This window comes from Nicotiana tabacum, chromosome 8 (genome assembly GCF_000715075.1).
Source record: "Nicotiana tabacum cultivar K326 chromosome 8, ASM71507v2, whole genome shotgun sequence".
NCBI lineage: Eukaryota > Viridiplantae > Streptophyta > Magnoliopsida > Solanales > Solanaceae > Nicotiana > Nicotiana tabacum.
The window spans coordinates 10,036,447-10,048,704 of NC_134087.1; the positions used below are offsets into that span (position 1 = coordinate 10,036,447).

The 12,258-nt window shown below is 32.4% G+C and overlaps 1 protein-coding gene across 2 annotated transcripts; it reads right to left on the reverse strand.

The window, feature by feature from the left end:
• Positions 1 to 4,151: 4,151 nt before the first annotated feature.
• LOC107829030 (proline--tRNA ligase, cytoplasmic) lies at positions 4,152 to 10,756 on the reverse strand. Of its 2 annotated transcripts, XM_016656441.2 has the most exons (13): positions 10,508 to 10,755; positions 9,882 to 9,958; positions 9,689 to 9,774; positions 9,221 to 9,313; positions 8,899 to 9,015; positions 8,249 to 8,436; positions 7,941 to 8,007; positions 6,422 to 6,544; positions 6,160 to 6,312; positions 5,784 to 6,068; positions 5,399 to 5,617; positions 4,509 to 4,602; positions 4,152 to 4,337 (listed from the first exon to the last, which is right to left on the reverse strand). In XM_016656441.2, exons 2-13 carry the CDS (start codon positions 9,901 to 9,903, stop codon positions 4,273 to 4,275), a joined length of 1,512 nt encoding a protein of 503 aa, XP_016511927.1. In that variant the 5' UTR covers positions 9,904 to 9,958; positions 10,508 to 10,755; the 3' UTR covers positions 4,152 to 4,272. The 2 variants fall into 2 exon arrangements, with proteins under 2 accessions (XP_016511927.1, XP_075075071.1); XM_075218970.1 differs by lacking the exon at positions 9,689 to 9,774 and having other exon boundaries at positions 10,508 to 10,756.
• Between the last annotated feature and the right edge of the window lie 1,502 nt (positions 10,757 to 12,258).

The following is a 12,258-nucleotide window of genomic DNA, read 5'->3' on the forward strand; positions in this document are numbered from 1 at the left end:
CGGTGTTTGATACGCAAATTAAGGAAAATGACTTCTTAAAAGTATTTATAAATAATTTAGATATAATAAATATGAAGTCATAAACTTTTAAACCAACAACCTTTCAGACCCACAAATTTCATAAACTTTCGAACTACTAAACTTTCAAACCGCGGAATTTCGAACTCATAAACTTTATAACTTTTAAACTCGTAAACTTCCAAACACATAAAACTCCGAACTCATAATTTTGGAACTTGTAAAATTTTGAGCCTTTAAACCGATAAATAATAAAATTAAAACTGAAAAATATATTTTAAATTTTTTTCGGGGGGAGGGGAGGGGGCGGGGCAGTAAAACGAAAAAAACAGAAATTTAAATTACAAAAAAAAAGTAAAAAAAAATTATGGGGGTGGGAGGGGTGAAGGGGTAGTAGGGTGGTGGTAACGGAAAAACTGAAATTTAAAATAAAATAAAAACCTTTTTTTTGGAGAGGAGGTGGGGTGGTGAGGGTGGGGAAGGTTGAAAAAGAGCTTCGAAAAATGTTTTCCTTTTTCTTGATAAGGAAAACATTTTCCTCCAATTGGAGGAAAATCAATTGATAAGTAAAATATTTTCCAAAACATTTTAGCCAACCAAACATGGAAAAATTGAAAAACATTTTTCCTTCGTACCAAACACACCCGACATAAGCGCTATTTTCCTTGTAATTTGTTCCAAAATACTTTTTCATATTTTAAAATCTTTAAAGTCTAATTCTTTTTTGGATTGCCTTCTGCATCGATAGTTTTAACATTTATGCGTTGCCAATGCAAATTTATTTTTTACAAATAAGCGCAGTTCAGAATTCAAATTATTGTAACAAAATTACTTACTTTATTTACCAGGTTACTAATCTTCTAGATGCAGAAGATTAAAGGCTTTCTGACCGTATTCTAATTATCTTTGTTTTCTTTAGAAATATAAGAAGCATTGCGGCTATGAGAATGACGAACCCTGAATAGCCATTTGGTGTATACCATGTTTGAAAGTAAATCATAAGTTACAAGAAAGACAATGGCAAATATTTACGTGCATCTCTTTGATTTGTGAACCGTAAAATCTATATTATATTAAAAGGAGAGTAGTGAAGCATGTGTTTAAGTCAAGTGGCAAGCTAAAATGAAGCCACTTGGCAATTTTAAGACAACATTAATTATTAAAAATTATAAATAAAAATATAATTAATGGAAGTAGTTTAATGAATCTTATACATAATCTAAATAGATCTTAGACAAATCTAATCTATACATGTATATTTGTATCTATATGTATATCTATATTTATATCTATATATTGATCCACTCATAGCTTTTTTCTATATTAGCTAGAAATATGGAAGTGAAAAACATTAAAAAACTATAATAGAAAAAATAAAAAATACAGAAATACGTAAATTGAGATAATCTATGACCATTTATATTTTGGAGTATGTTAAAATATAAAATTAAATTAAATTTTATTTATGATATTAAAAATTTATTGAGTATAAAAATTAGATAAAGTCAAGCAGCAAAATAAGATCTTACTCAATCTATCTATATTATATTAAAAGGAGAGTAATGAAGCATGAAGTTAAGCCAAGTGGCGTATTGAGAAAAAGCCACTTGGCACTTTTATGAAATCTATTTGTTGGATTCTATTCTATTTGTATAACATTTGGCAGTGCCCTTTGGGTCGGCCATGCTCATGCGACGCCGGCGTCAATAAGGAATGCTACCTTAGGGTAGGGGTAAGGTCTGCGTACACACTACTCTCCTCGGACCCCGCTAAGTGGGATTATACTGGGTTGTTGTTGTTGTTATTGTATTTGTATAACATTGAAAAAAATATTATTCGATATTCTTTTGTATCTAAATATTAATTGGATAAAAAATCTGTTGGGAAAGAAAGATGAAATCGAGCTATCCGTGAATATATATTACCATATCTAGATTATATTATATATAAGTTCATGGTTTCCGTCAAAAAATTATTATTTGATGTTCTTTTGTATCTAATTAATAATTAATTTTTTTGGTGGGAATGAAATATGAAATAGAGTTGTCCGTGAATATATATAACCATATTTGGAGTAATATTACATATGACAAATATTTTGTTGAAATATGAAATTAATACTTTGAGTTAATATGGGTAAGAGAAAAAGGTATGAAATATTCTGCTGACATAAAAATGGAAAGAAAAAATTCTTTCCAAAAAGGTGTTATGGACCAAAGTCCAAAAATAAGTAAAAGAAAAAGATCATTGTGACATGACAATATATGATTACTCGCACTTGCCATACAAAATTACAGGATCATCGATTCTAATACTATTAAGGATTTCTTTTATGGTAGGCATCCTTTTTCGAGAAAGAATCAATTATAATTTTATTTTGGATCTTACACATTAATTTTAAGTTGAAATAATAAATCTATATTTAGTACAAGCTTTGTATCTGACCTTATTTGCGAACAATATATATTAATATAGGTATCATATACATTACTATAAGTATCTTTAATTAAATTTTGTGTATAATTCAAATATGGTACGTATTCTTTTTCAAGAAAGAATTAATTAAATAAATATTTTGTCTTACGTCTATATTATGCTAAAAAGACTGAAAATTTTAAGAAAGAATTAATTAAACTAAAATGTTCTCTTTTTAATGACCAAAGTAGAATCTTTTGGTCGTACACACAAAAAAAAGACACAATTTTCATTAAGCAGACCAATATACTATGATTATAGGTATCTTTAATTAAATTTTGTGTATAATTCAGTTATGGTAGGTATCCTTCTTTTTAGAAAGAATCAATTAAAATTTCGTTTTGTATCTTACACATTAATTTTAAGTTGAAATAATAATTCTATATTTAGTACGAGCTTTGTATCTGACCTTATTTACGAACAATATACATTATTATAGATATTTTTAATTAAATTTTGTGTATAATTCAGTTATTGTAGGTATTCTTTTTTAAGAGAGAAATAATTAAATAAACATTTTGTATCTTACATCTATATTATATTAAAGGAAATAAATATTGAAAAATGAACAAGAGGTCAAAGGAAAAAGACAAGAAAAATTAAGGCTTGGTGGTTAACAAATTTAATTAACCACAAAAAAATGTTGAAAATTAAAATAAGCCAAAAGCTAAAAAATGAAGATCCATATCATTTTTTGCGCACTCACTCATACAAATTAATTTACACATACCTTTTTAAAAATTAGGATTTCATATACTTAAAAATTGATTTACTAGATTGTCTTTCCTTAGGAATCTTTATTCAAACAACTTTTGCTTATGTTTGACTTCTCTACATTACTTAGGGTTTAGCTTCCACACAAACTTCTGCAAAGTATAGCTCCAAACTATAACTATATCAGCGAAATATTAATGTCCAAAATGAGTTGGAATTTAAAGGGTTGTGTTGTTAGATTATGACACATTCCAGATCGCGAGAAACTAGAAAATCCTAATTTAATTGAATTAATTATTCAAGATGAAAAGGTACATACTCTTTTACATGTTATTTTTTTCGAGTTGTGATGTATTTTTTTCAACTTATGCGCCTTACTAACTTAAATTTCTTTTCAATTTTTTTATTTTAGGGAGATCGAATTCATGCAACTATTGGGATTTTCGTACTTTCAATACAAGCATTAGGAAATGTAAGGTGTCTTACGCATAATTAGGTTTTCAATTTTCCAAAATGTTAGTGACAGGGGTTTACCAGAAATTCTTGAGTTTTTACTCATATTTTTTTGTAGTGATAAACCTCAATACTGAGGACAACTTCTGAAAAATGCACTGCAATATGTAATGAGCATTTGCTACAAAAATGTTCCCTTAGGCACGTGCTACATATCAAGCAAATTGTATAGCATCATTATTTTTTGTGGAACATTCATATCAAACAAATTGTATAGTATCATTATTTTTTATGGAACATTTATTAGGAGATGGAATGAAAGTTTTACTGGAGTCTTAAAATGTTTTTAATGTTTGGTTGTAAAGATGGTATTAGCACTAACATATTAAATTTTATGGTGTAGATCGTTCTTTTTAATTATCCGCGCATCGTGCGGGTACTAATACTAGTTCAATTTTAAGATTGGAAAAAGGGGGAAACAAAAGACAAAGTGAACTATCCAGCACAAAACATGTTAAGAAAGAAACTAACGGTTGCAATTAGCAATTCTGGAATACAATTTCTAAAAATCGCCCGAACTCAGAAAAATGGAATAGAGATCAATATGAATCATCAATAGCTGCGGCCCCAGTATGTCCATTTCTTAGCAGGTTTACCCGAGGCAAAGCACAATGTACCTACGAGGTAGCAGGAGAAAATGATAATATCAGATTATGGTAAAATTCAATTTTCAATAAGCAGTACCACCAAAACAGCAGTAAAATTGACAAGTCTACAGTCGGCAACGCTTATTTTAACTTCGCTGTGTTTTAGGCAATAGTTATACATACTGCAAGGACAAATAGTACCTTCAGGCAGCTCAGGCTGGTCAAATGGTGAACAGAGAGTCTTCGCTGCACCCATCTCCCCTTTTGTCCGTGCCTTCACGTCTTTCTCGACATCCTATTAGAAAATAGCAGAGTTCATGTGAAACGAATGCGAACAAGAAATGATGAACTAGCTGGAAACAAATTGATCACCTCAATTTCAGATGAATGTGCGTCGGGAATAACAGACTCACTATGCAAATTAATATTATTATCACAAGAGAGGGAGAAGCTGCACGCACCATGAAACAAAGTGCTATAGAAGGATTTCTTAGTTTAAAGTTCTTCCACATTTTCATCATTTTTTGGCTGGGAAAAGGAGGTGGCAGTTTTAACAGTGTACCCAAAATAGTCTATTCACTAGCTCAGGGAAAACACTAACTGCAACAAGGATACAATCTTTTCCTTTTTCATAAAAGTGAGCACGTGATTTGTCCAAACTAGACATAGGAGCATCTATGCTTCATTAATTTTTCTGGAAAATGGAAGTGAGTTTCTTGAAGATGGTTAAGGTGTAACTCTAGTTAGAGCTTAATGAGTTTTAAACCCGTGAGACCATCTGCAAGGAAAACTAGTGATCAGATCTGACCAGTAAAGCATTGGTACTAAGTCTGTTTATAACAATCTTTTAGATAGGGATCATGAATCTCAAGTTATTTCTAGATTTAATTTGATATAATCTATCTAGAGGTTCAATGGAGTTCGATCATGACCAATTATCTACTGATTTCCCGGACCAATATATCGCAGTTCCAGATCAAACTTCTGATGCAGAGACAAACCATGTGAAACTCCCTCTGTTTTCCCGGCCCGACGTTGAAGAAGAAATTAAAAGATTCATCTCATATGCAACAAGTTTGATATGATTTTACCTCCTCATCACACCAAGGAGCCAAGATCAATTTCTTTTGGCTTAGTGCTTCAGCAAATTCATCCCAGGTCTTGACAACCTGAACACAAGCATCCCGCTTTTGTTTTGCAACATCAAATAGATTTTGTTGGATAGAGGCGAGCACATCTTTTACTTGTTCGGCTAAATTGGCCACAGGAATATCAGTTTTGGCTCCATTGTCACGTCGAACAGCTCGTACCTGGGAAAGTTATTTCAGAGCTTTGGATAAAAAACCAATAAAATAAAAACCGCATTTTACTTGGCTGCTTTCAGAAAACAAGCAATTAACACCAGTAGCACACAACATTTCTACTTTTTCCTTTCATGAACAACTGACACAGCGGAGAGCAAAATATCATCCATACCTGATTATTTGCAAGATCTTTTGGTCCTATTTCAATCCTAAGAGGAACCCCTTTCATTTCCCAGTGAGAATATTTCCAGCCAGGTGAGTAGTTGTCTCTGTAGTCTGCCTCAGCACGAATACCTGATTCGTTCAAGTTTTTGACAGTGGCAGCACAGGCGTCAAAGATCCCTTGAGTATTAGCATCCTTGTATGGCACAGGAATAACAATTACTTGTGTTGCTGCAACTTTAGGAGGTAAGACCAGGCCTTTATCATCTCCATGAACCATGATCATCACCCCAATCTGTATATCAGATAAAAGAAGGGAGAGTCAGATTGACATCTGAATTACCAACTGCACAATACAGAATTTTTCAATGGCATGGAATACCCACCGTTCTGGTAGTATAGGCCCATGAATTCTGCCAGACCATAGCCTTCTCTCCCTTCTCGTTTTCAAAGTTTATCTCAAACATTTTTGCAAAATTCTGGCCTAAACAGTGTGAAGTTGCACCTTGGATACCACGGCCAGTATTAGGGATAAAAGCCTAGGAAACAAAACCGTGAACCATGTAAAAGAATGATAAATAAGAACAAGTTCACCAGCAATAAAAGGAATTGCCAAAATAACGTCTCTGAAAGAAGTAACTTGTATACTTCTACTGTAGTCGTATAGAGTCCACCAGCAAACTTCTCAAGCTCACTTTTCTTTCCCTTACTCACTGGAACAGCTAAGAATTCTTCATATATACGTCTATACAACTCCAAGATATCAAGAACCTGAAAAGATTGACAGAACATCAACATTTATTAAAAATTAGTAAAGATAGAAGCAGACACATCAAATTATTGATACTTTTCTAGGATAAATCAAGGCACCTCAGTTTCAAGCAACTAATTCTCTGAGAAGCTCTTTAATACAATGAAACTTGCTTAGACAAGAAAAGAAAATCACCAAGAAGGATGCATAAGTCAAAGAGAACAATTAACACTTCTCATTGATGTTGGGAACATGATAGGTGATAACAATCTCCAAGTATTCTTCAATTGCTGTAGTAGCACCACCAAGCTTCAAAGGTATGCCATGCTTAATAAGGAGAACAATCCTGGAAGCTAAAAAACTGTACAACTATGCACCAACAAAAAGGCATGTTTCTCTAATGGTTGAACTCACATTTCCCAAAGTTTCAGCTACAAGACCAATTTTGCACAACAGCAGTCAAAAATTTCCCACAAGCCCAATTTTGGCCATGAGACAAATCCTACAACAGCCCCAATTTCGACAGACAGAGTGGCCATACAGAAACATGAAAATGGCTTATTTGCATGTCGTGATATTCGTCCCTAATTCTACAGTGAAGATTTATATACATGGGAACAAATTTCCATATCACACATAAGGTAAATCTGTTTTCTCCACAACTTGTCTGCTCACATTTCCCTTTTGGATTATCCCAACATAGTTTCCATCTTCTCAAAAAGTTAAAAGGGGTCTACTCTTCCTTCCAGTATAATTGTTCCTCCAATTCAATACCTGAATGAAAAGGGAAATGTATAACCATCATTTGAAACCGAAACAAGAGCAAAAAGTTTACACCCTTGCTTCAACATCATTATCATCTTCATTTCAAGACAGGTAGCGGGCACCGGCATCATCTCATGTCACGAGATTCGCAGAGGTCATCCCATGTCAAGATAGGACAGCAGGTTGGTCCATGTAACTCGGATTAATTGTTCACTAAAATAGGATTTGCTTGTCCTAGAAGTGAAGTATCTGGTGGTGCTGCTTCAGCTTAAAAAAACAATATGTCTCATACTTCTCCACACCATCCCAAAGAGAATGTGCAAATACCAATTTTTAATGATTAGTATTAACTGGAAATAATAGATGAAGCCTCAATCGACACTATATCCAAACATGACGCCCATAAGCCTCATTGTTGATGCAAACAGCTCCAGAATTAATTTTGCATCATTTAACAAATGGAAGCATAGGACAACGGACGAGCAAGAATAAACAGAAATAAATTTACAAATTACTTTCAGTTAACATCCACTGCTTTCGAGCTACGTAGTATGTACTATGTATAGCATTTTTAATGAAGCTTAAGAATTGGTTCAGTTTTGTCTGAAAAGTTAAATGACTCAATTGCATACTCTAACATATAACCGATACCTCTGCATCTGCCTCCTCCTTAGTTGCAAAAGCAGTGTGTCCTTCTTGCCAGAGAAACTCACGGCTCCTGAGTAAGGACATATGTAAAAGTGTTACACACAGCTTGAAGATCTCAAGAAAAAAGAGAATGAATAAATGGTCGACACGAGGAGTAGCAGCATAAAGGAGATAACAACTAGGTCCATCCTCCCCACAAAGATATAATGTCGAATTCTTTTTAGCTTAGAAAAGATGCAAAACAAATGGTTGCAGTCAGCTCATCAACTTTCTGATGAGAGATAGGTGAGAAATAAACTCGGAAAGTGAACCTGATAAAAGGGGTTGGGTTGCTAAACTCCCATCGCACAACGTTGCACCACTGGTTAAGTCTCAAGGGCAAGTCACGATGTCCCCTTATCCACTTAGAGAAATAAGGATACATCACTGTTTCACTCGTTGGTCGAATTGCAATGGGCACTTCTAGATCAGACTCTCCAGATTTTGTAACCCAAGCAACCTGTAGAATGATGATAATCGGTTATAGCATAAAGTTGATGAACAAATAATTTTAGACTGCTTAAGAGGATGCTACTAACTGAAGACCATGATTGAAGTTGCCGTAATTGAAATTAACAACACGACTGAAGGAAGTGTCTTACATCTAGGAATTATATATCGCACAAACTTGTGATAGCTTTCTAACTATACGATGCGTTTGAAGGAGAAAAGAAAAGAAAAAATGGAAACTCCCTTCACTTTTTACTATTATCCCTTGTTGAAAGAAGAATAGGAGCAGCAGCTACAACTTATATACATATATGGAAGATATAAGCCAATTACACAAATCAAGATGTAAGAAAACGAAAGGACAAGAAATGCAAAATAAACACTGAGGTATAAAAGAAACAACAAGCATTCCCAGTGCTTCACAGACTGGAAGAAAACAAACTTGAGTTTGCCAACAAGAGCCAAGCCTCACCTCAGGAGCAAATCCCTCTATGTGGTCCTTTTCCTTTTGTAGAACACCAGGAGACACAAAAAGAGGGAAGTAGGAGTTCTTTATCTTCATCTTCTTAATTTCAGCATCAAAAAAGGTCTGGAAACAAAGAATTAAGAATGCATTGTAAATATAACAAAAAAGGAGGGTAAGAAATGATCTGAAATTGGTCCAAGAATAAGACGCCAGTCACGTAGATAACATCTCCTTTTCAAAACAATTGTTAGTATAGCTGACATAAAAAAAAAAGAAATCAATCCAGAATAAGGCTGGCACCAACAATCACTTTGAGGAACATACTTACTTGCAATATCTCCCAAATGGACATTGCCCATGGCCGTAAGATATAACAGCCAGAAATGTCATAGTACTCAATCATTTCACCACTGACAACAACCTACATTTATTAGTTAGGAGAAGTCGAAATCATGATATGTTATAACTTATATAAAGGAACTTACAAATGCAATAAGACATTAAGTACATAGAAAGAGCAGAAATCTTAACAAAAGCATCATGCAAATGAGCATGACAAATACCAAAGTAAGTATCTATTGAAGACGTATGTGAGATTGAGCTATCCACTTATAGTAAGGTTGGTTTTGGGGGTGGGGGGTTGGGGTTGGGGGGATGTAACTTTTGAAAAAAATGGATTGCTAAAAGTATCTGGAAACTCATATTCCAACTCTTTTTTTCACAAAGCAAAATAACCTCATAAGCACCCATGAATATCACATTTAGCATCTCTAATAGCTGAATATTCCTATCTTACCTCAGAATACCACTCCCCAAAATTCTCATCTTTTTTGGAAGAGAGACCAAGACCTGTCTCTTTCTTGACTTCTTTCTTTTTTCCCTCTAAACAAAGGGCAAGACGGATATATTACAAAGTGCCGACTGAAAATTCTGAAGAATGAGAACAGGAAATTTGCATAAAAAGCAGTCAACTAATGAGAATTACTTACTATTTGAATCTTTACCAGCCATAGCAGCAAACACCTCAAACAACAGCTAAATATGTTCCCTCCCAATAGCCAGGGAACTGTTTAACAGCAAAACAAGGCCAACAATTGATCAAGTTCAACAAAGATCAGCTTGTGCAAGCAGCCAATTATCATCTATTTTTTTTTTTCTTCTTGATTTCATTGATCAATCAATTCAAGAATACGAAAGTTTTGCACCCTTTTTTTCCTATGGTAGACGCATCAAGATTATCATCCGGATCTGCTTTCCATCTATTTTAACACTACCAAATTTCTGAATTACTCAATTACAGTAGAACTCGCATACACACATGAAAAACAGAAGCTGCTAGCTGCAATAATCAAAATTGTAATAATGCCCGAAAAGTAGTTTCAAGAAAGTGCTAAATCATCAGGTTTAAACTTTTGCCCATCTAAAATAGGTATGAGACTTAAAAAAATCGTGACAAGAACGAAAAATATGCACTTTGGTATACTCAATAAGAATAGCTATAATGGGACATAAAATAAGGCTTAATACAATGTAACACAACACCCATCAACATCAAATTTAAACTTAAATTCAATCTAATCGCAAAAAGAGATAGGGGTAACAATTTTAGACTGACCTTGGGTACAAAGAGAGGCGAAAACGACGTCGGAAAGAGGAGGGTTTGAGGATGAAGGAAGCGGCGCAGCTCTGTGAAGTAGGAGAAGAGTGTCAACGCTAGGAAAGAGCAAGGGAAAATGAGACACTGCTCTTTATCCTGTTTGACTTGCGAGTAGAATTCAGATTCACCCCTCTATTGGAATTACAGAAATGAATTCACCCTACCAGTCGGTAACCATGTTGAAACTCCTCTTTTTCTTACTGCTTGTTCTATTTTATATAAGCGTAATTTTCCTTTTAATCTGTTCCGAAATACTTTATAATATTTTAAAAATTTAAAGTTGTCATCAAACATTATATTACGATGGATGTCCATCTATATCTATATATATTTATATTTATACTATATTAAAAGTACGAAGACCCTTATCAAAATATCGTTCAGCTTTTTTACCCTTTAAGAATTAGTTTTGCACTAGACAAAATAGTCATTTAAATCATTTTTCTAATATTTAGGACTTGAAAATTAATTACTATATTTTATGTATTAAATCCTTCCTTATTTAAACTAGGTAGAAAATCCTAATATTTAGAATTTTAAAATCAATTAAACTTTTAGCTTATATCAATCACTTTAAAAAAGCCCACTAACTTAATATACTTTTACCACGCTTTTTCCCCTATCATTTCATTAACAAGAAATACATTACCTATTATATATTTATTTAATTTTATATTACCAATAAAATACTACTGCCAATGAATTAATATTACCTAGAATAGAAGATTGGAACTTAAACTAACGGCTTTTTGTATCATTTATAAATAAAGAAAATCTGACATCCTGGGAATGTAGTCAAGTACTATAAGTAATAATTTACTGAATAGTCAGTTAATTATTTTTTAATATTAAACAGTTTAAATGAATTAAAATTTTACGCATTAAAAATCTTTCTTATTTGAATTATGCAGAAAGTCCTACCATTTAGAACTTTAAAACTGTTAAAAGTTTACTTTATACAAATCTATGTTTATGAGTTTAAAATTAATTAAAATTTTAGTTATTAATTTTTTTCTTATTTAAATTATGTAAAAAGTTCAAAACCTTTAAAGATATTAAGAGTTTACTGTATGTAAATCTCTTAAAAATTTATATTTATACTATACTAAAAGCACGAAGGCCCTTATCGAAATGTGTTTGTCTTTTTTACTCTTTTAATTAGAGCTCACATTAGATTAAAAAAATGTCATTTAATTATCTCCCTATGAATTAGGACCTTTAAATTAACTAAATTTTTAAAAATTTAAAACCAACCATTATACGTTGATTTAACTGTCTAACAAAAATAAATCCAACTACCATATTCTATTTGTCAATGGGATATAACCATATTCTATTTGCCATATCTTAGAAGACAAGATAATTGCTTTTGTTTGTTTTTTAATTTTGATACAAAGTTTAAAAGGTTATGAGTCTAGAATCTATATGAACGAATATTATGTACCTTGGTTAATAAAAACGAACTTTATCACCATGTAAAAAATATATATAGATATCAAGGAGGGAAAAGACTCGATCCGAGACAAAAAAAAAAAACATGTTTTAAACTTTTAATCTCTTTGTTATATAAAAAAATAGCTTGAATTTATTTCCTACATAAAAGATTTATTTTAGAATCTTGACAAATTAAATTAGATTCTATTTTTTTATTCTTCATGGAAATAAAAAACTGATTATACTTACTTATAATATATAATCATAATAAATAT